Below are 24,953 nucleotides of genomic sequence, written 5' to 3' on the forward strand. Positions count from 1 at the left end.
CCCGCCCGCGCCGGTATTTTTATTTCGAGCAAGGTCAATGACGCGTCGGAGTCGTCGTCGGTGCGTTGCTCCGCGTCGCTGATAATGGTATCGCGTGTCGCGCGCAGGTTCGCCGCTCGTCGCGTCGCGACGTACGAGCGAAGGAAACGGCTGAATCAGCGGGAATCGCGTGCGTCGGGATGCAGCGCGCGCAACAATGAAAACGCGCTTCGGGACCGAAGGAGGCACGCCGCCGCACCCCGTAACCCCGATAACGTTTCAACTGCAATTGGCAGGCATTTAGCGACGTACAAAGCTCGGCGACACTGATTTAACGAGCGTGCGTTTGTATCACGAGTCGTATTTAATATTTATTCAAATGTATCTTTATATAGATATGCAACTTTTTATCTATCTTTCTTTCGTTGCACTTTGTTTCATATTAATTTGTTATATTTTTTTGCTAATTTAATTTGCGTTATTTTAAATTTTTACTTTTAATTTGTGCTAATGTGAAATGCAATTTATTTAGCCATGTGGCATACGTCGACAAAATCGTTATCGCTAATAAACCAACTAATGCACGACGAACCGCCTGTTGCATTATCAGCAAGGTTGATGAACATATGCGTCGTAAAATAGTTTTAGAAAAACTGATATCGCAATTATCTAAATTAGTTGAAGCAAATATCTCGCGGTTCGCAGTTAGGAGTAATAAAATGAACACCGGGAGAGGTTCTGGCAAAATTATATTTACGACTTTCGCGCAGAAACGCTACGCAAGTTAAATAATCACGAATCGATAAGCTCTATTTACGAAAACAGAATTAAAATAACAAGGGAGAGTCAATTTCCATAAGATGGAATGTTCAATCTCCGAAAAATCGTAAACTCTATAAATAAATTTCCACCGATCCCTTTTTTAATTCAACCTTCTTCTTCAGCGCGAGCTCCTTTGCGCAACTTGGCGGTGACTTATACAAACTCCATTCTCATGCAAATTCCCTCTATTGCCGTCGCGTCGTCGCGGGAAGCGGGAGGGTATTGTCATCTTTTCAGCCGTTACTTCCAATAACTTTCGTCGCGTAATATTAGCGACGCACATCGGCCGACCCTATTGTCCGCGACACCGCGACATTTCAGCGGCGCACTTTTGTCGACGGTGCGAATTGTTCGGTATACGTGTCCGCGGTATAATCGAGTAACTGTACGCACAGACAATGGCCGAGGCCGCACGGTACGCATCGTTGACTCCAATTATGCGAGTTCTCAACCTCGGCGTCGTCGCCGCCGTCGCTGCTACCGCGGTTACGCGACCGCATGTATATATATTGTCGCCATTACTGGATCGATCGCTTGTCTTTGCAAACGCGTGATTTCCTACGGATTTCCTCGTTTTAGTGTACATTTAAAAATTAATAGCGGTAGAAAATTGATATTAATCACGGTAGAACACTTGCCACTTCCATTAGCACGGTTCAATTTGATATTTAGATCATTGCGACTGAAAACCCCGGTGGAAAAATGCCTCAGAATTCTTCGTATTATTAATCAGAATTTCAATGGAAATTTTCAGACTTTTTCAGATTTTTTATATCGGAACATTTTTCTGAAAAAGTCGGACAAAATAATAATCAAATATTTCAGATTTTTCCAATACACGTCTTTGTAGAAATCTGAATAAATATGAGAAAATCCGTGCAATTTATCAGAGTTTTTCATACAGATACTAGAATATTCCAAAAATCCTCATCTAATTATATTACGGAAAGTAGGTATGTGAGAAATTTGACATTTTTTCACAATTTTTAATAAATCTAAAATATGAGAAATTCGTAGAATTTCTGAGAAAATCCGTGCATTATGAGAGATTTTTTCACCAGGGTCGCAGGTATTTTAATTTTCGTTACATTAAAAACGTGTTCAGCAAGGAATGACGAATGGCAAACCGGTTGTTCTTCCGGCGTGAGTGTCTTTAACGATAGAGACCGACGTAACCGCGCATGGTAGTCGTAAGGCAACGTACGCTTCGCATTTCCGCTGGAAATATCGGCGAAATCGTTTTCATGTATCCGCGTAATATCGCGTTCGTTCAGCCCCGAGGCCACGCACAGACGCTCACGCACACGATATGTTTATGTCCGAGAAAAAAATATCTAACGTCCGTTCCTGAAGAATTACCGTTACCGTCATTTGCGGTCTTCAACATTTGCAAATCAAGAAATGCACCGATAAAAAAAAACGAGCTTTGCTTGTAGGGAAGCGAGTTCAGTCTCTGCGGATAATCGACAATTACAAATCGTGCCCCCTTTCTGAACAGAATTCGAAGAGATTTTCAAGTATTGCACTGAAAAAAAAATTTATTATTTGCAAGAAAAATGGATTTCTTTATTTAGTTTCCTCAATTTAAAAAAGTGTTGGATAGATTTAAAAAAACATTTTTCTGAGTTTAAAATATTTTCTCGAATCTACCTAATACTTCTTTGAATTAAGGAAACTAAATTCAAGAAAATCTATTTTTTTTGCAAATAATTTTTTTTCAGTGTGGAAGAACAACTGCGCAAACGTTTTGCAACCCGAGGAGTTAAAGATGGAAATAAAAGAAAATAACGTGAAATCTTTATTTATACCGAGAATCACTTGTGCAAAAGCGAGATAAGCATCCGGGAGTGAATTACAAACAGAGTGGATGAATAGACGATTAAAGTAAACGACTAAATACGATAGGACGATGGAAACGAACAGGAAGACGTCTAGGTAAGTATTCTGCAAAGATGAAACGTGTGCCCTAGAGGGGTCTCGGTGTGAGTCGGTAAACTCGTCGAAACGTAAAGAGATGGAAACTACCGGCTTGTACGATTTCCACCAGCCCATAGAAATGCGCGCCCCATGAATGGACAAAGAAAAGATCGGGATGACGAACGAGGAAACTGAGGGATTCGCGGTATTATACCGCGGAAAATAAATTACGTTCAGAGCGCAGAGTTGGCTTTTATATCCCGGCAGGTATATACTCTCCGCTGAGAGAGATACGTGAGAGAATGCGAACGCACTCAGCAATATGTACACGAATTATGGGCGCGAGCACAGCGTGACGTGAATGACTTTTGACGGTTGTTCAGCATCGTCCTCCATTGTTGCGGCATTCTATTGAAACTAACGCTTTCAGGTACCTGTTACTGCGTCACAAGTCACTGTCGCGAAACTTAAATTATTAAATTGTTAAATAATGATATCTGACAGCTGCACTGTTAATGTGCGAAAAAAATATTAATACTAATATAGATTACAGTAAAATATATATTTATTTCCTGAGTTTTCGAAAATTCTGGTTGAATTGACAATTTTCGCAATCAATTCCTTGCAGGTTTCTAATAAGATGATGATTAGCATCAGTAATGTTAAATTGGTTATCAATTAATTTAATTATCACGATGAATAATAATGTCATACATTTCCAGCTTTAGCATAAAATTTCAACACAGTGGGATATATAAAATTCACAAAAATTGTTATTTATTGTAACTTGCACATTAAAATATTACAAACAATTGTAGTAATCCTTTTGTAAAATATAAAATATCCTACACAATATTTTTTAATAAAAGCATAACTTTCAACATAACTTTATTGTAATTTTTACTGTAATATTTTCTTCGTATAGTAATTAATAAATACTGATGTAATTATTAGAATTTAGAGTGTGTGGTGCAAAAATACATTGATAAATAGAAACTTATAGAAGCTTAATGCGAATTTTAAAAACGTCGGCACTAAAGTATTAGGACGATATTTCTTCAACCATTAACACAGCCTGCTATATGCTGAGTTACTTAAATGGTCATGTAATCGTTATAATTGAGCGATGGTGTCAACGTTCGCTGACTAAGAAAACTGATCATTCAGGCAGGAAGTTCTATCCTTTACGCCGAATTTCAATCAGCCGGTAACTACCGTTCGAGCTTCCGCTCCATTCCGTTAACCGCGAATATCTCCCAGGTATCTCCCAAGTACATGGCTCAAAGAAACCGCGAACTTCCTGCGCAAATAAACACTGCGGCCTGAGAACCGGCGAAATGCATAAACCCAATTGGACGCAATTTATTTATTATCGTCGTTCCCTTTTCCAGAAACTGTTTTTTCAATTTAATTATAAAATTAAACGCAATCAAATTAGAGTATTGGGAATTACCCCAATTAAATACCTATCAGCTGCTAAGAAAATTAATTATAAATCTGTAATTAAACAAAAATTCTCTGTATCATACAGCACTCTTTGTTTAAATTACGTCGACCTAAAGAACAATGTTTCTAAATTAATTAATCCCATTCCTAACTAAACAAAAGATTATCAGAAGAAGTCCCGTATTATCAACGCTTAAGTTTTCAAACTTCACTGTTATTCAACGACATGAAGAATTAAAGTTCCACGCGATTTCGCATAACAAGTCGCGGGAGAAGCTCGTCGAAACTGATGGCTTCATCAAAGCGCTCGGGCTTGCCTGCCTTGGGCAACCAGAGAGAGAGAGAGAGAGAGAGAGAGAGAGAGAGAGAGAGAGAGAGAGAGAGAAGAAGAAGAAGAAGAAGAAGAAGAGAAACCGTTTCGGTTCCGTATAACGCCGTAATAATGCCGCGGCAGACGAGAAAACACAGTCTCCGGAGGTTAAACCGGGTGGTCAGGTAATCCGAAACTTCTGCCTTTCTCCCCGTGGGTTCGATTCGAGGCGTGTCGTTTAACCCGGGGGAACTATCATCTCCGGCGCTATCGCGTGACCGACCGTCACGACAACGCCGAGGTTCCATCACGAGGGCTAATGTCATCGCGCGCAGCGTGGCGAATTGTCACGCACGACGATGCCAGGCCGCGACGCGAGCGAAGACAACGCTCGGTCCCTCCCTCACTCCTTCGCTCTTTCCCATGAGGATGCCCCATGCCCCGTCCGATGCACCGCGCCTTCCCGGAATCTCGCCATTATGTCGCGGTCGCGCGCAGGCCGCGCGGGAACCGCGCAAGTAATAATTTGGTGCCCCCGGTACCATCCGTCCTGACCGCCGCCGATCGGATCACATCGCCCGGTTGCCACCGCGATAATTTGGCAGTCCGCGATGTAAAGCTCCGGAGAACCCGTAATTCTCGCGATTCGAAAGGCAAACTTTTGGTGCTTCAGCTTTCTTTTTCTTCCCATGAAATTATCACAGAAGACACATAAAGGATATAAAAATAAAAGATACCTTTTATGTAAAAAAAGAATATTTTTTAATGGCAAAAGTGAAATAATATTTGGAGCAATAAGTACGTGCGATACGCTAATTGCACGCACATTGTACATTGATTTGAGGTGCGATAATCAGGTTGATCGCCCGTCACGTTTCATCTCGGCAGTAATAACGGTAATTTACAGCGGCACACATGCGAGACAGCAGGGAGCCTCAAGGGGAGATGCTCTCGCCCCCTAATTTTTAATTGCCGGAAGATATGTCGCGAGAAGATTATGCAACCTCTAATTTCCGACGATTAAAATCGTCAGTGTTAATGCCGCGCGTCATTATTTGCGCAATCGTCGAGCGTCTCCGTTCCTGCAATTAAATTTTAATAGCGAGGAGGATGTTACCCGCTCCGAGATGCATGGTATAACTATTCGCCTCGATAAGAATTCTTTCGCGCGCGGAATATAAACTTGCGATAAGCAGGCGCCTGTCCGCGCTGCGTAAAACCCGTCCGACGACAGGCATCCTCTGTTACTCAACACTGCGCTAAATGCCTCCTTACGATCATCATCGTTTTATCGCCTGGTAAACACCTCATTTCATATATTACTTTATTTATTTCGTATTTATTTGTCGAAGCGTTTGCTGCGTAATAGCAAAGCGAATAAAACAGAATAAGTTTATACATAAATTAATAAAAGGATTTTTGCGTCTTATTTTTCTTCGCTCTTGTTCAAGTTGTTGAATATTTCGTGTTAAATAAAATAGGTCACGTCGAATACGAGAGCGGAAATGACGAACGCGCCGCGTATCGCGGATTCCTCCGTATAATTTTACACGGTGCCGAAGGCGCGCACAAAGCCCGCATTATATCGATTAACGCCGGCATTATCTCTTATTGAGTATAAACAGGGGTGCGCGAGTGTCGGGGATGTTATCACGGCGCGCGGTCGAAGCAAAAGTCGCCGATTGACCTCCGAGTTTCGCGCGCCGCAGCGCAGGGTCGGGTGGCTCAATGAACCCCGCGATAGCCTGAAAGTGGAAATAAGACGCGGAGAGAAGAAGCAAAATGGTATATACGCATCTGCGAGCCGAGTGTTTTCTCTGCCCGGCTCCGAAAATGAATGCGGTGTAAATATTATGTCCACTTCCGAGTACGGCATTCCGAGCGCATGAGAGACACTCGAGCATTTGGCGTACTCCGGTACGGCAGAACGGAGATTCTCTCGAATATACGCACGTACGCACACTCGCGCGCGCGCGCGTCCCGGAGTGACGGTAATTAAGCGCATAACAAGGCTTGTTTACGCCGAGTCCGACCGGCCGCGGGCCGTCGTAATCTCCCGAGCCGCTTAGTCTGCCGTTTTAATCCGACTCTTCTCGGCGTACAGTCATCATACGGTCCACGGTATGCGCGACGTGTCCCTGCACCGTGTACCCGTAAATAGAAACTTTCGCTGCGCCGCCCGCCGAACGGCATTGTTCTCGATCGTGACACTCCCGGAGTCTCGTTAAACGCGACCGGCGCGGCGTCTCCAAAGAGCGTGGGACATTCGGATCGTCGATCGCGCAGGGACATCCGATTCTTCAGAAAAAGACTCTCGGTAGAGTTTTCTCTTAATGTTGTCAGGATACCAAAGCATAAATTTCAAATTGTAATAAACAAAAGATTAATCACCCTCCTCCGTCTAATAAATTTTTGGAAACCGCGAATAAAGAATTTAACTGTCCGTTGAATTTATGTGAAACTCTGTTTCACCAGAATTTTCAAAATCGAGGTTTAAGCGGAATATTCTGTGTTGAAAAATTCGAGTCTGTGGAGAATTTAATCGAAGATCAAAGTAATTGTATAATTAGGCCCATTATTCTCAATTCACTTTTATCGATATAAGCGCGCTTTTATTTCTGAGATGCTATAGTTCACGTTACATACCTATACTATAACATTTCAGAAATAAAAGCGCGCTTTTATCGATAAAAGTAAACTGATAATACTGGCCTTAGAATTCTAGTGAAAGCAAAAAAAGAAATACGAATTAATGGTGATCGCTAACTGTGATGTCCGCGAGATTTTAAGAGAAATCAGGCTGTGTTTTCAAGATGACAAATCAGAATTGCGTTGTTCACTTTCGAGAAAAACTTTCGGTCCCATATTTATTCATGCGCCGCGGGGTGAAAATGTCAGGCATTTACCACGCGAGCATCACGAGATTTCTCTCACCTTTGCTATGCATTCTGCTTACAAATTGCTCGGCAAACAGCACAGCGAATCAGCATCGATTTGTATAATGGTCATGAAAGGCTTTATCACGCAGATTATAAATCATCTCGATCGCGACTTATACCTTCTATCCCGTCGTCGCGTAAAATAAATACCAGCCGGCAAATATATTTAGACTTCAACTTCCTCAGAATTTAAATTACACGTAGTTATTGGATGATAAACTATGCGCTTGACGTACAGGTCATAATCTTCAATATTAAATTTAGTAACAGTTTATTTGATAAATCAAGGATTTTTCTCTGTCAAGATATCAAAACATAAATTTCAAATTATAATAAATGAAAGATTAATCACCCTTAAAGCGAATAGAGAATTCAACTGTCCATTTTATTTATGTGACTCTTTCATCAAAATTTTCAAAATCTAATTAATTTTGTTGAATATTCTACGAACGATCGATGGCCTTAGTTTAGTCACAATCTTCGCAAACGAAAGATCAGCTCTATACTTTCAATAATGCTTTCAAATCTTGTATTTTATTGTACGGACAGTTGATAATATTTTGGAATAGAATTCAAATCTTCTCGTACTTGTCACATTTCTACTAAAATACACCAACTCTACCTCGTTTATAATTTTTATTAAAAGCCTTACTCTATCATTGACGCGTTAAGTTACTATTTCCCATGCGTCACCCTCTATACGCGAGGGGCAGGATTACGCTAATATAACATCTGACCAAGTGTGTCTGATCAGCTATAAAATATTCGTGGATTCGTTTCTCGACGCCACGTGACGCCACGAAAATCACCCTGCCACATCGCGCAAGATTACCTTCGCGGCGTTGCGTAAGGTCATAAAAAATCTCACCTTCCTTCCCAGGTGTCAAGGGTCCGCAACGTCGCTGCCTACTCACGCGATCTCGGTTACGTGTACGTCGTCGTCGTGCCCCTTCGTGGACCCTTTTCCCCTGCGGAAATTCCGCGCTCGCAACAAGGGTCCCACGACTTCCTGTTAACCCCCGGCGCGGCGTCACACACTTTCCCTTCGCTCGCGGAATTTCTCCGCGAAGCGAAATCCGTGACCTTTTCATCGGCGACGCGGACATTTTCCTTATTGGAAGATCGATAACGCGTGCCTCGAGGTAATCGCATTAATTAATATAACCGCGAAAAGCAAGTTCGTATTTATCTCCGTGAATATCTTGTGTGTGTGTGTGTGTGTGGAACTTTTTTCTTTTTACTTCAAAATCATTGAATTTTGAATGCTTTATAAGATTTGGGATTTTCGCGATTCCTAGTTAATTATGTGAAATGTAATGTATATAAAAATTATTTTAATTGATTACAATTAAAATCTAAAGTTTCCAAGGTCTATATTTCTCTTCAGGATATTTCTGTGAAAAAAATATCATAGACATAAATAAGTCCAGTTACAAAAAAGATACTAAATGTTATTTTTCTAAATAAAGTTCCGGTATTAATAATACGAATCGTCAAATAAGTCAAGTCGTCACTTTTAATAACTAAGAATGTTAGTCTTAACTGTTATTTTTCTCATCGCAAATCTCGTCCGAATTTTCAGAGGTCATCCCCAAGGAAATTTTCAATTTCTAAACGCTTCACCCCCGAGGAGCTACTCCCAAGGTCACCAAAATTAAAGACCAAGAGGGAGAATCTCCTCTCCATGACGACGGTCACGTATTCTCGCTCTAGAGAGGATACACGCGCGGCCCTAGAGGACCACCCTCTCCCTTAAGGAAAAGAGAAAAGAAGCCACCCTCACCTTTGCTGTCGCAGACGTCGCAAAGCACCATGTCCGCCGGCAACGAAGCGCGTGTATCCTACCGCGTGGCCGCATCTGCACTGAGATATTTGACGTAGGGCGGCATCGCGACGGGAGGTGGCGGAGGAAATTGAAGACGGGGCGGAGGGGCGGGAGGAGGAGGAAGAGGAAAATGAGGAGACCGGCGTTCAACGACACTATCGATCGATCGGTCTGCAAAGTGTTAACGGTTTGACAGTCACGTTTACACTGGCGATGTAGCGCATCAGAACCGATGTATGGACGACCAACGGCCCCCAACGACGGGGACGGAGGAAAAGGGGGGACCGTACCGATGTGACCCACTGTGGTGGGGATGCTCGGATCAATATTAGGGCGTAGACTCAAGGGCAAGGGCCGCCGGGGCCTATATGGGGTGTCGGTCCTCCAACGCGGCGGATTTCGGCGGAAGGAATTTTGGAGTCAATTTTTTTCTTGGCCGAACGGAAATTGGGATTTCGTAATATGCTAAAATCCGAAAAAGTACATAAATGGTATATAAATGCATTTCCTGAAAGCTAAATTTATCTCATCAAGGTCGTACTTTAAATTTTAATTTTATAGAAAAATAGAAAAGCTAAAGATTAAAATAAAAAGAACTCAAAGGTTGCTAAGACAAATTGCTAATCATTAAACGATCAACTACAGGCTTCTTACACACAATTTTTAATATTAGATTTAATAACAGTTAATTAACTTGATAAATTAAGAGTTTTTCTTAATAGCATTGTCAAGGCATCAAGACATTTCAAACGATTATAATAAACGAAAAATTAATCACGCTTCTCGTCTAACAAAGTTTTCTTTAAAAGTGAAAAAATCTAGGTGTCCATTCAAATTTATGTAAACTCTGTTTCATCAAAAAATTTAATTAAAGTTTAATCACTGAAATATTCTACTCGCTATGAATGATAAAACTTTTGGCAAAATCTTTGTCAAGAAAAAAATCGGCTTCACACTTCTCGTTGATTCGAAATTCAGGTCAAGGGTTCTAGAGCACCCTGTATAAGGGAAACTCGTGCGTGCGTTCGTGCGTGCGTGCACGCGTGCGAAAAGGAATTCGGATACGATGCATCGCACGACGATATCGATCGCGGTTGTCGTCGATGCTTCCCATTGTGCCTAGAATTTGTTATACGCGACCTTTCCGCGCTCTCACGATCGCCGGGATCGGTTCTATCACCTTCGCCCGACTGGGAGGCTTACACGAGATTAGCGCGATATTAGGTGTGTTGTAAAAAATGATGGGCGTGTAAAGTGCGTAAAGAGCCGCTTGTTTGCCTCGCAATAATTTATGTTTGCGCCGAGATTGACATGAAAGATACTTTTTTTGCTAATAAAATCGACGAAGAAGCGATCACATTGTGAGATATCCGTTTGCCCTTTGCCTTCCCGGATAATTTAATTGCCATAAGTTAATTAATGTCAAGTTGATGACCCCCGTTTCCCAAATAATTAATTTAGTCGCGAATAGCTGCTGTCTAATTAAGTTTCTATAGAAAAATGGAAGCTAAAGATTAAAATAAAACAAACTCAAAAATTGCAAAAAAAAATTTCCAATCATTAAACGATAAACTGCAGGCTTTATTATGCATAATTTTTAATTATTAGATTTTATAACAGTTAACTAGATAATTGAGTTTTTCTCAATAGCATTATCAAGGCACCGAGACTTTTCGAACAATTATAATAAACGAAAAATTAATCACGCTTCTCGTCTAACAAAGTTTTCTCTAAAAGCGAAAGAGTTAAGAGAAAATGCCGACTTTGCACGTGTTTAGTTTAAAAAAATTGTTTAATCTGTCTCGCAAAGAATATCTTAATTTAACTTTTGATCTCAATAGTTATTCGCACTTTCCGATGTTTATGCAATAGAATGGCAAGTCTCGCTGAGGCAATCGCTAAAAAATGTTTGCATGTCATCATACCGTTAATTGCGCGCCGCCGCGCGTTCTCTCTCTCCTCCGTTTTACATATGAAAACTTTCGCGGCGCCGTGAGAATGCGAGAATGCCGGACGCGAGGGAGAAAACCTGCCCCTCTTCTGGCTTTCGGGACGAAAGCGCGGTATTACGCGAACGGCCAGGTATTCGAGCGTGGCAGCCAAGCCGGCGATGGGTGCATAGTTCAAATGTAAACGCGGTATTTCACCGCGACGCGAAAGGATTAACCCCTTCGCGGCCACCGACGACCCGAGATCCTTTGATTCAGGAATTTTTCCCGAGACGCCTGCTTTACGAACCTTCCCTGAAGAGAGAGAGAAAGAGAGAGAACGTCGGCTTCGCATTGCACGAAGATTATGTACGGTCAGCGTAATGTGACGATATCTATTTTGCGAGCGCAACGTTTCATCGCGACGCGACCGCGAAGAAAAAAGGAATTTAATTCGCACGGATGGTGAGTATTTTATGCGCTCGTGTGATTTGCGATTATACTAATGTAACAAAAAAAATTTAATTTTAATATTTTCTAAGGAAAACTCCGTTTCATCGAAGCTTTGAAAGAAACGATTCTCCTCCCTTCTACTTCTTCCTAAAATTAGTCTTTTAAGAAGAAAGTTTAGAGGTTCAATGGTTAATTTTCAATTTTTAGCTTCTAGGTTCTTTTTGTTTTATTATAATCCGTATAGTCCGCATGTTCGCGACACAAATGCAGCTGTCTTATTCGAGAATTACTGCGCGTATCAACATTCTTGAGTCATCGGGCGGACATGTACGCAAGCAGAGATATAGTGTAGAGTCTACATGTAAGATGATAAGTCGCAGAGATAAGAATGCTTAGCTAGGATAAAAGAGCGGTGCAAGGTACGCCCGGAGACCCCGGAGTACCTTCTTACACGTTGCGCGCAACTGAAGGTGACGGCGATGCCATTCCGCTCGCTTTAAACACGCATTCACACACGGAGAACCAGAAAATTTCCAGGAAGCCATACCCGTGAGAACACACCGACACTTTCAGCATTTACCGAACCGCAGACCGCAGGTCACACTAATTTCTAATCTAATCTAATCGGACAATTTAAGGCAGGGCTTAACTTTCAGCCGGTTATCAGCTTATCCAATTAATTTCGTTATTTTAAAATAGCAGCAAGATTTTTATCATGAATTTAAAACAAATTAGTCCTATATCTCTTCTCTCGAGATTCCTAAGCTAAAAAAGATCACGGATAAAGAAAGGTGAAATTATTCATGCGGAAATAAATGAGTAAATAAATGCAATGTTATTTCGGCTCGTAAATCTCATGCTCGAGGGGCACAGGGTTCGATCTTATATCGCCATTTGCATAAGTACGGCTCTCCAGCATCCTATATACAATTGAATGCTCGAAAAGATCGGGACCGTCATCAGAGCGCTCGGAACTTTCACTGCGGGACCAGAGAGAAGAGGCACTTCCGCGCGTCTGTTTCTCCGGTTAAATCCATATGTAGGAACATATGTCAAGGGGACATACACACACACACACACACACACACACACACTCACACGCACACGCACACTCTACATTGGGGACACACTACCCTGACCTGCGGTAGTACCGCGAACGAGCGTGCGAGCGTGAGGGAGCGTCCAAAAATAGGGGTTTTTCACCCCCCGAGGGATCAATGGGCATGCCAGTCGTACTGTAATTTTAAACACCTCGACAAACGTCGCTAATTGAATCTGCAGGCTTATACAACGCGCCCCTTCAAACGGACGTCGAGCATTTAACGTGCCTGCGGGCATTAAACCGGTAAACCTGAAAATTTCAACAGGCATCGTCGAACGTGAGATAAAGACATGATCGAGGAAATGCGGGACGATACCAATGAACCAGTAAACATCTCTCACGATGTCCTCTTTAATAAAGCTGTTGTGACAAATCGTACGACGTGCGATTGGCGAAAAGAGAAATTTGTTAAAATATTATTTTATAATTTATTATAAATTATTAAAGATGCTTTATATTTTTTTCAGCCGAGATTATTCGCAGCTAAATGAATCGTACTGAATTCAAAGAAATTAATAATACTAACTCGCTGAGAACGCTTCGCATTTTTAGCTGTTTGTAACTTACAACTCAGGGTGTATCTAAAACAAACGCAAAGCTTTACAAGAATTTCAGATTTTCGGTCGTCATTAATTTGTGTAATTTATTTCTAAACACCAACGCCACCATGTGCTGCTATAAATTGATACTAATTAAGTTAGCGATCTGTTCGAAAATTATTCCATCTATTCTATCCTTCGTCAATCGTCATCTGCCACTCATTAGATATTTTTCTCACGCGCGAGATGTACAGCCGATTCGCTCGAACTCACCCTTGCGCTGGTCCTCGCTGTCGGAATGGAGCTCGACGTCGTGCAGCCTCATGGATTGCACGAATCCTCGCCAGTGACTACGCGAGCGTTCCTTCTCGCCGAGATCGCTCTTCAGGTTCGCCAGCTGCCGGTCGGACTCCTTCAGCAGCCCGTCCAGAATATCCGGTCTGTCCAGGTTAGAACTCGCCTTAGAATTCTCCTCCGTGCTCGCTCCGCCGTTCGACGAGTCCTCCCCGCGATCGGGATCGCGGACACCTCCTCGGTCCTCCGACCCGCGGCGCCCGTCTGAAGAGTAATCCGCGTCCTTCCAGCCTCGATTTTTTGAATTTCTTCTCCTGCGAGCGGGAGGACGCGGCTGATCCTCCGATCTCGCGTCTTCCTTCTGCTTCTGCCTGTCCCTCAGGTCTCTCTCCGGAATCTCCTGAAGGATCTTACCCAATGCTCTCCCGTTCGTGTTCCTGCCCGACATCTTGTTGGACACGTTCTTCGGATTGTTACACCGATCCTTCAACGACTCCCGATTGCTCCTGGACGCCTCCAGAAGCTTCTGCGCCAGCAACCGAGTCCTGTTAATCTCCGCACCGGGCTTCCTCTCCTCCTTCTCCGAATCGCTCCTGATCCGCTTGTCGTTGCCGTTCCTGGACACCGTCCTGGGCGATGGATCCGCCGATTGAAACATCTGCTGGATTTTGAAGATATCCGAGCGGATCTTGGCCGAGGTCGGCGCGTCGTTCCTCTTACTCGAGATCGTCAGCATTAATTCTGCCTTCTGCGAAGGTCCTCTGTGATTCCGCGGCGTCGGCGGAGTGTTCCTCAGCCTCTCCAAGTCCCTCAGGTCCGCCAGGAGAGAGTTAGGAGTCCTCGGTATCCTAGCCGTGCCATCCTCGTAACTCGTAGCGACGCTGCGCGGTCGATTATTCCTCGAGTCTGACCTGCCGATCTTGTCGATCGGCGTCAGCGACCGATCCAGGAAGACAGTCTCGCGGATCTGACTGATGTTGCGCAGCTTGGGCGCGCCGATTTTCATGCCGGTGGTCCTCATGATTACCTTCTCGACCGACTCGATATCCCGCTCGCGTCCCAATCGCCTCTCCTCGATCAGCCGCGCCCGATTGGCGTCGATCGACGTCGCGAGTGAATTGTGGTGAATCGGGCCCCTGGCGGACGTGACGGCCCGCGAGTTTGACCCGGGATTGCCGGACCTGCTGCTGCGCAGAGGAGACACCCGGACCAGCCTCGGTGCATCCCTGGGCTCGTCCGTCTGCAAACTGCCCCGGTAGACCATCTTCTCCTCGTCTATTTTAGTCAGTTCTTCTCGTCACCAAAAAGACCGAAGATTATTCAGAAGGCTATTGTTCATCTGAAAAATGGAGTATTAATTGAGTATACCGAAATTTGACATCGTGTAACGCATAAAGAAAACGGAACAACTAATGGCCATTTCTACCAATGTAGATTAACTTTGACTCGGTTAAACCTTACTTTTTATCTTTTTTTTACTCTTCTTAAGAATTAAGTTCTAAGAATTCTTACAACTAAAAAAAAAATTAAGTAAACCAAAATTAATGTTAATCTGCATTGATAGAAATGGACATACAAAGATAAAATATAAAAAGTTCAAGGATATCAAGGTGAGACATATACATTATAATAATGTATAGATTATGTGTACCATTTGATTCTACGTTGATAAGACGAAACGAGAATTCAGTACGCCGCCAGATATAAACGCTGTCTCGAGACGCATAAAAGATACGATTATGGCAAAAGACTCGGCTATAACGTCGCTCGAGATCGTCATTGAATCGTGAAATGCGCTAATAAAATGTGCTATTAAGATTGTAATAATAACGCCGGAGGCAACTAAAATCAAATCTCCGTCAGCAGGATTGTTAATTATTGCGTAGGTAACGGAAGGATCAAATAGAGCTATAAAAGCAGATTGTCGTTCTCGAAACGCGGACCCGCCGCTCGCTGAATGATAGCCCTGTTCGCCGATCGATACGTAATGATTTAGCTTGCCACCGTGGAATTAGTAATGGCTTGCACGTCAACGATAATCTATGCAAATTACAGCGGTGAAACTCTAACGCCGTTATGGAACAAAGCTCACGCCCGACCGGACACGTTGATATAATTCTAGTTATTTAAGCAAAAAATAAAATTTCCGCTCGCGAAACGAGCTCGAAAACGCATTAATTCGCTCCTTATTGGGTGCGACCCGAGATCTTTTGCAAATTGCATCTTTCGAATCAACATAATTGTAAACGGTTTCAAGGCGGGTAAACTACACTGTTAAATTTGTATTGTCAAATTATACTCAATTCGAGTCATTTTTTACCATTCCTTTAGATCGCCACTCTTCCTATTCGATATGCCATTATTTAAACAATGTTACCTAATTTAAATAAATCAATGGAGTTAAAATAATACTGCTTTGTGTTAAAATAAATTTCAACACACATCGTAGTTAAAAATAACAAAATATTATCTAACTCCAGTATTGGTTTAAATTTCATCCTTTAATATTTAACAATGTACCGAGGACGAAATATTAACAACACATTTATTCAGTATCTATCAAGCTCGTTTTTCCCTTTACGATCTTCTCTTCTTTCACAATTTGCATTATTTTTTCTAAACAGTACAAAGCTATGGAAGAGCCCACGCTCTTTTATTTCTAGTTAAAATCTTAAAAAATTTTCACGAAACGCCGTAACAGTCTCCAAAACATTCTTTTTCGGAGAAAAAGGTAAGAAAAAAAGGGAGAAAGGTTGATTCTTGCTACCTGTTGCACTCTCACACGTATCGACGGCAGCGAGTTAATTTGATTGGCGAGACCGTCCGATTTTTGAGTCCCGTTTGTTAATTCACTTTGCACAACGCCCGCTCGATCCTCGCGGCAGACTTATACGGCGATGAGAAAACACCGGGCGGCTTTTACCGCAAACCCGCCGCGCTCGCCGCGCGCGTCTCGACGTCCACGTCCGCGTCGGCACGACTCACGCAAGGTCGTTCCGCGACGTTCGAATATCACCGACCACGCTGAAAATCGCCGTCCCGTCTCGCCGGGCGAGATAGGCATTAACGTTTCGTCGGGAAACGCACGTCGGGAGAAACAGCGAGTCGCCGAGTCTATAATCGACGGGAGCGTGTCACGGCTCCGGACTCTCCGAAGGACCGTGTCAGTAGCTGCGTTTCATGTGGGTGTCACGCCGCGCAACGCGACGCAACGCATGTGGGCAGTGACACCCGGTCGCACATTTTGCAACGCGCACCTCACGCTCGTCTCTCGTCTCTCCGCGCGCGTGTGGGTGTCCGCGCACCGCGCGCGACCGTCCGAGGCGACGAACGCGCGGCTGCATTCTAATCGCGGCCGGCGCGATCGTGCGATCGTACTCGCGCGCGAAGATCGAGGATTGACAGCCACGTCTCTCTCTTTCTCTCCTTTCTCTCGAGCCGCCATAAATGGCCAGCGGGAGCGATCGGCATCGCGCGGGCACGGAGCTCCGTGCCCGCGCGATGCCTCCCGCGATCAAGACAGATCGATCATCGCCATTATCGACGATTACCATGTGGATACCGTCGCGCGTGATATAATCCCTTATGACGTAACGGCTGGACGTTTTGTCTTTGTTACGCTACGTGAGCTTTCGGGCCCGACAAATGAATTAAGCCAGCCTGCCGCGACTTGCGATATATTCTTTGCTTCAATTGTCAATAATGTGAATAATGCATGAAAAGTTAATATCTAACGGACAGTTAATTGGAGATGATAAGATCTACCGGTTCGCATACCTGTTACGTGACACGATACTTACGTATGATAATGAAATAGTTGCAGCTCGCCGGCGCGAGCACACGGTCCCGCTAGGTATAATTAGGCTCTATATAAATCGCGCGAGTTAACGAAGAAAACAAAAGCGCGAAACTTTCCGAAACGTTTCACGGTAACGGACGTAATTAGGGATAGTGTGCCTCGTAAGTCAGAGATTGAATATACCGTTGAGCTTGTTTGGAATTCCTTATTAATTGGTAGCGACAAGCCTAATATCGCCGGCACAATCGTTTTATTTTAAACGGTCCCGAGGACGTTTCCTACATTCAGGAATTTATTCTTTCAATGGCTAACCGTCTGTTAACCGACGACACGATTGTTCAGTAATTCTGATTAATTTCACATGAGCTCATGTTCTTTTTATCGCTTAATCTTAAAGTAAAATAATGACAGGGAAGAAAAACTCTTCAAAGAATTTGAATTTAAAATTTCTTTTGTTTTTCATAAAATTCGCGGTACGTTCTACTTAAAATGTCAATCGATTTATTTCTCTCCTAACTCTCTGTTTAAAAATCTTAACCGGATTTTTTTGTTTATAAAAAAATTATACAACTGATAAATAGAAAACTAATTAAATTATTAAAATTTAAAAATGTAGATATGTGGATAAGTAACTTCCAAGTTCACATGACGTTATAAAAATCAACGCAATAAAAAGCAACAAAATCGTAAAGAGATTCCTTTCAAAATTCGCTTTCTTCCTTCAAAGTTGATTTACGTTCTACTCTCACCCGAAAGTTATACGTGCAACTTGAGCGAAGACGAAAATCGCTAATGAACAGAAGTACGATTCAAAATTTTATTTTATTTCCCATCTGCGAACCGCATTGGCATTTATCCCGTTCGCTTTAACTGACCGAACAATCATCATTGCCGCCGATGCGTCTAAATCCGCGAATCCGTCACGCTGTGCCAGTCTCGCTCGCACCGAAGAAGGGAATAAACGCGTAAACCTCGCACGCACGTAACGGAGGAAACGTTTCCCGTACACGAGACTCGGCCGAGCAAAATTCGAAATCGTCCATCATACGTCAACGCTTTTTACACTTCCGGCAGCTCGCGAGTTTATCGCGCGCGATAGAAAGAAAGAAAGAGAGAAAGAGAAAGAACGAGGCAAGGCGAGTGACTAACTCGGATTTACCTATTTTATTTATCGTGCGATTCGTCTCGTGAGAGGCTCCAGGAAACCGTGAGATTCGCAAAATCTCGTCGGATGGACGAGAATCGCCCCTCTTGCTCCTCGGCACCGCGAGATTCGATAACGGGAAACTCCTGCTCGCTGTACTCGCGGTCTCGCGGCCGGTCTCTCTCGTTAGGTCTGCAACAAGAAAATTCATACATTTTTCCATTAGAACGCCATTACGAGCGGGTCATTTCACGGCTTTCCACGCGTACAGCGGAGCGTTGCTCCCATTCTCGCCCGCTCTTTGTTAATCGAGTAGGCCGACGGCAGCGTTGCTCGCCACCATGTCTAACACAAGTGGACCGATCCGTGAATATGTTAGAAGAGTTATCTCGACGTCGATAATTCAAATAAGATTCAGTTGCATTAACGCAAAACGTTGACCCAGTTTTGCCGCGCTCTCTATATAAGGCGCGCGAGGTTCTCCAACTTCAAGAACAATGAAAGAATGCGTATGCGATTAAGAGAAACGATCTCCTGATAAATGTAAAAACACAAATAATGTAAAAAAAACACAGTATGTATATCTTCCGAATATTATTTTCAAAAAGAAGAGATTTTTATTGTCTATTACTAGTGTTGGTACACGGAAAAAAAGAAGTGTCAAACCAACACTGATATACTTGCATATACGTAAGAATATACGTAATCTTCTTATAAGAATTTTAACTTTTTTTTTCATAATTGAACTATATAAACTTAATTAAATTATAACTTCGTTTAACTATATAAATGACTTCATTCAAGCAAGTTCTCTTCGTTTAACGCAATATAATCTCATTTCAAGATTATATGCTCTTGCGTATATACAAGTATATCAGTGTTGATTTGATACTTCTTTCTTTTCTGTGTAATAATATATTTTCATTTGCCTTGAGGAAGGATGCGCGGCGCAAATTCGTGCGCGCTCGCTCAGAAGAAGGAGATTGCTTGCGAACTGTTTTTCCTCGATTCCTCGTGCACCTAACCGAGAGAGAGTAATTTCTCGAGATGTCTACATTTAACCGCCGTGTCTAATAATCGCGGAGTTATTCCCTTCCACTCGGTACGTACGTCGCACTTTGATTACGTCGGCGCGGGGCATAATGTGCGGGGATCGCATTTCCGTCAATCTCCGTGTGAAACTTAGCGGATCGACTTCCTCTCTCCTTGCGGAATCATAGCTATTCCGAACGGACAGCGAGTGATCCAATTCCGCGTAAGTGGATGAGAACCGTTCCCGTCGTCAGCATTCTGTGCAACGCACAGCGATCCGTCTGCCAGAAAGTCGTGTAGCGCGCTCTGCACTCTGGTCCCCCCAGACATCTAAGATCCGCTAGCGAAGCCGCTTCTTGCAGGAGAGTGATGTAATCGAGTCAACATAATTTGCCCGCGTGCAACAACAATCCTCGCCGCTATCCACTTAGAGGCCACTAGACGCAAACCGCAAGGAGATGATCCTCCTTGAAAAAGAAGTGATCCCAGCCTCTTCAAATTTACCTTGATTTATCGATTATTAATTCACGTCAAAGAGAGACGTCGTATAAAATTTATCTTTCGTGAGGTAAAAGAAAAAAAACGCCGCGTGATTCATCTCGCTGGAAAAACGTTTTCGCGACAGAATTTCGCGATTTGCAAACGAATTGATTATTATCGTCAGCCGCGCGCTACGCGATTGCGTAACTTTCCAGTTTCCACGTCGACAACGAGAACGATCATAACGGTTTAATTAAAATTTCTGATCGCATCTACGCTGTACATTACTGTGCGCGCACCTCGCGCGGGCCTGCTCTATACGCTTCGGAAGCCGCCACACAGTCCGACTTCCGTGAGTAACAAACGGGCTGATTTACAAGTCCGCACGCTTTTTACCTCGCCTGTAATCTCGTCCTCAACCACTAATTTGTTGCGTAGCTTTTTTCCCCTCCCCGCATAACGGAGCGCGAGCAGATTGTTACATCGATCGTGAGAGATCCGCGGTGAATCCGCGGATCGATGATTGATTTGGAAATCACATCGAGACTTTCGAATTCCTATCTAAGCGCTCCGCGCGCGCGCGGTCTGACCGCTTCGACCGTTTCTACTGAATCTTCCGATTATGCAAAATCGGTCGCTGTGTTTCACGTTCAGTTATATTCTATTCGATTACCGTTGCTATGCTTTCTCCAGCGCGAATCCCATTTGTTCCATTATACATCCGGTTTCTCTTTCATTCGTTAGCCGTCAAGTTTGAAGCGCGATCGAAGCAAAAACGGACGCGCCGATGCAGCGCGCCGATAACACGCATAAATTTGCTCTCTTTCGACAATTAAGCTTCTCCCCCATTCGTGATAAATGATCCACGCGCGCGCGCGCGCGATGCAAACTCCGGACGCCAGGAATGCTCTTCCTCCTCCGTAATAATACAATTAGTTCCGATTTGAAATTTCGCTAATTAGCGCTAATTACCTTCACGTCACCCGAGTGATCCTAAGATCGTGAGTCGCCGATTTTCCGCCTTCCGGTCTCCGGGAATGCCGTGCGTTCTTCCTTTCCTCTTATCTTCCCGGACTCGGGCGCGTCCGCTGCCCGCGTTTGGATACGCGATACTCGCGATAGCACTACTTAAGGATCTCCAGCACGCGCGGCCGGAAGAAGAGAGCGCGGGATCGACGCGCAATTCGGCACGGGGGGCTCGCGGAACTTTATCGACAAGAACCGCGTTTCACGGTGTCGCGCGCTGTCATAATTAGCACGGAACCGGGCTTTTCACATCGCGCACACGTCCGCGCCGCGGCCGCCGGACACGCGCCGAATCTCCCCCGAAAGTGCGCGCGGAGTGCTCTCGCAGGTCCCCGCGACGCAGTTTCTTCTTCCGATGTAACACGTTTTTTTTTCCGCGTGGTATCTTCAGAGCAGAATTATATTTTTTTAAATGACGCACACGTGGCACCTGCTCTTTTAGTCTCTTTTCCTTCTTTTATTATTATTCTTTATATTGCACTCCTTTTAAAACATTTCTGTTTTTATAAGTCGCAGCTTTTCGTGTTACTATAGTTTACACTACGTATTTCAATATATTTCTTTGATATATTTCATGAATATAATCCGTTCGGAAAATATCTTCCGAAGCTTTCAACATTCTTAAAGCGTCTTCAACGCTCTTTTTCTCTCTCTCTTTTTTTAAATATATAACTTAACGTTACTCTTTGCACTTGTCCTCTCAACTCCTTCTTCTCGCTTTATCCTTTGACCTCCTCGGCGGGCTTATCTTCCGCAGTTCGCTGCACTCCTTCGTCGCGCGGCTCGCGTGCGTGCACCACTCGCGGAGAGACCGTCTGCGGCCGCGACCGCACCATGTGCCCCCGTGCCGTGAGAAGCACTGAATGGGTTCGCCAGACACGAAACATAATCGTGTCTACGGCAGGCGGATAGGCAGCTGTAGGTGCACTACACAGCTCTTTTCCTTTCCATTCCATTCCGGCGGCGGCGGTGGGGTACCGCATCGCGGCTCCGTGTGCCCCCACTGTGCGTGCGGACACGTACGTACGCAGAGCCCACACCCACGCGGCACCCGGCATACGTGGGTCGCCTCCGCTAACGTTGGCGGGAGATAAAGAAGGAGAGAAAGAGAAGGGAAAAGGAGACGGAGATGATCGAGCGGATTTATTCCGCTATTAATGTAAAATAAATGCGTGGATGATAAAGGAGGACCGTGAGGAGAAATATTAATCGTGAGAGACATTCTGATTGTAATAATAGAAGTAAAAATTGTAAGCATAAATGGTTAATAACGTAGATAAATGTGAGGGCACACGAGAGAAAGAGTCCTTCGGAGATGAAAAGTATAATATCTGTTGCATGCGCCGAGGGTCCCGGTGCTCGCCTATTTTGGGCAAAACCGTGCTACGGCAATTAAGCGCTTTTACGATCGGCCGTTTCGCAATGGTACCTGGATCACGACGCTGATCGAGAGATACGGTCCTCTCGGTTTTGACATTGAACGAACGGAGTGTTGAGTGGACATCGCTTCCCTCGACAAATGAAGAGTTTAACAAAAACGAGGAATAACGAACACAGATATTGATCGAAAATAGTTGCGCGGCGTAACGATCTGAATAGGAATTAAACACTTGTTTGCTTTCGTGTTTCTTTCGTGATACAATCTCGAAATCAGAATACCAGAAAGAATACGCACGAGGATGTATTAAATTTACTTTTAATTATCAGAGTAAATATTTATATTAATATATAATGTTTAATTTGTGCAAACTAATAATATTACACTATTAAATACTGTATAATTAATAATAGCGTAACACCTCCGTCATGTTCTATAAGTATGAATTAATTATTGCTTTCCTGCCGCGTAACAACACATATTACGTCAATTATCTACGACCTACTAACCGAATCGTTTAGCGCGTGAGTGGTGAAAAGAACAAATTGGTACGCTTATTATAGCGCGGTTTATCTGCGAAAGACTAATCAAGTTATCAGGCGCTGTTTTATATCTAATAGGACGGTTAAATAATTTCCGATTATATGGCCGCGGTATAATGGGGACAACGACCCATGTTTTTATTGGACTCACGATTTTTATCGTGGCTGATCACTGCCGCTTCCTCTAAAAACCATCAGTCGACGACCGTGTCGCATAAGGACAAATAACCCAGCGTGTAGCTAACACCTTCCTACGCTCTCGGACACGTTAATGAGCTTCGCGGTAGCCGAAGAGGTCTCAGTGGCGGATTTACTGAAGGGGGAACCGTCAAGCTTCTCATCTCGCCGGACGCAAATTATCGTCTCCGTTAAGGTAGAAACACTATTGTAATAATTAGCACTGGGCCACCTTGGAAACATTGTACTTCGAAACTATTTGAGTGCGTAACGAATATCCGTAATTAAGTAGAAGAGCTATTTAATTCTTATTCGTGTAATATTCGGCGATATGTTGAAATATCTAGCGATGATACATCTCGCTTTAATATAAAGTGTTTTTATTTTATTTGGATTTTATATTCAACGAAAATTCCTTTAATTTACCAATAGCCATTTATAGATATAATTTATAATTCATAAATATGTTTATCCGGCCATAATAATAATATATAATATATTGAAATATATTTTATCGTAAAGAGAGAACTTTCTTTATACATATATAAAAATCTTATTAAATTCTGACGAGAAAATAATCCTTTCCTATTTATGTAACGCTAAAAAAAAATCTTGCACTAAACGCTGTCGAAATTCAAAGGAAGACATCATTGCGAGATTTTACGACTTCATTTTTAGAGCGAGGCTCCATCCGTTGTTATCATCATCACCATCATTGTTTTCTCCGCAACAATCATCGTTTCCGAGTGTTATTGTTTCCTGGTTCGTAATTATTGTTATTGTTACGATTGACTGCAGAAATATTCTTTCTCTCTTGTCGCCGCGGTGTAATGGCGTTCTGATGGACAAGCCCAGACTGCCCAGAGATGACACAACGCGACAACAATGGCTACTACGCGCGACGACAAGAGAGAGGCCAGTCGGGGAATCTTGTTTTCCTCTTGAAACGGCAGTCGTCGATCCTTGCGAACGATAATAGACAATTGCGTCTGCGGAGTGCATTTCGAGGCCGTCCGACCGCGCGAAGATGCATCATCAAGTCGCCTCGCAGTGCAGTCGCGTCACCATCTAGCTATCAAGTTCCTTTTTTTTATCAAAGCGTTTCTCCAGAAGTACAGAAAGAAAATGACAAAGCTCATTTGTCATGTTTCCTTCTGTTCTAAATTAAAAATTGAATTTGTGAATTAGAAATATTTGGAGTGAGAGTGTGAAAAACAAATTTAGCAAGTCGAACTACAATATTGATAATGAGGTATAGAAAAATTAATATTAAAATTGTAAATATTCGTTTCCAGAACTTTTTGCTGTGTCACATCGTGCAGCAGCTACGGTTACAATCATCAAGGCCGTGCGGTTGCACGTTTACATTGCCCGAGGCCCGAGGTTACATCCGAAAAGAAAAAACACTTCTTTTTATTTCGTCCTGTATTTCGACACGAAGACCTTAGTGGTCTAGGAAAAACACAAATATTAATAACTAAAAATTCAAAAGAGACATCGAGCATCTCAACGCGATCGCGTCTTTTATTTTCAAGTTTTATATTCGTGGAACACTCATGTTTCTCATCAAAAAGAGAGAATTGCAACGAAACCGCGACACGCACTACAATATGTTTCACGAGAAAATATTTAATAAATTAAATATATTTAATATTTAATAAATACTTATTCTTTCCCACATAATCGCAATTTAACGGGACCGATCCGGTAATAGAAGAAGCTATCCTCAGTGTCACGCTACAGCCATCGCGTGCTAGTCGCGATTAATTTGTCGCTGATTGGTGGTACTCGCGGAAGATGCGTTTATTTCCGTAATTGGCG

The 24,953-nt window shown here is 43.2% G+C and overlaps 1 protein-coding gene and 1 long non-coding RNA gene across 4 annotated transcripts in view; one reads left to right on the forward strand and one right to left on the reverse strand.

Annotated features, from left to right (window-relative positions):
• Positions 1-22,156, reverse strand: part of LOC139774845 (uncharacterized) — a 35,179-nt gene extending 13,023 nt beyond the window's left edge. The window contains exons 1-3 of one of the 3 annotated variants that reach the window (XM_071710338.1): positions 20,982-22,156; positions 18,513-18,689; positions 13,534-14,893 (exon numbers count right to left, since the gene is read on the reverse strand). In XM_071710338.1, coding sequence (XP_071566439.1) covers positions 13,534-14,818 — 1,285 coding nt within the window. In that variant the 5' untranslated portion in view covers positions 14,819-14,893; positions 18,513-18,689; positions 20,982-22,156. Of the gene's footprint in view, positions 1-13,533; positions 14,894-18,512; positions 18,690-19,607; positions 19,900-20,981 lie in introns of those variants that run through there. The other 2 variants (XM_071710339.1, XM_071710341.1) reach the window with 2 other exon arrangements.
• Positions 6,246-10,587, forward strand: LOC139774847 (uncharacterized). The gene is made up of 3 exons (XR_011718685.1): positions 6,246-7,028; positions 8,294-8,555; positions 8,996-10,587. It is a non-coding gene; the product is annotated as an uncharacterized lncRNA (long non-coding RNA).
• Positions 22,157-24,953: the final 2,797 nt, after the last annotated feature.

Source organism: Temnothorax nylanderi, unplaced genomic scaffold (genome assembly GCF_030848795.1).
Source record: "Temnothorax nylanderi isolate EJ_2023f unplaced genomic scaffold, tnyl_v1.0 TNYL_tig0088_pilon, whole genome shotgun sequence".
Lineage (NCBI taxonomy): Eukaryota > Metazoa > Arthropoda > Insecta > Hymenoptera > Formicidae > Temnothorax > Temnothorax nylanderi.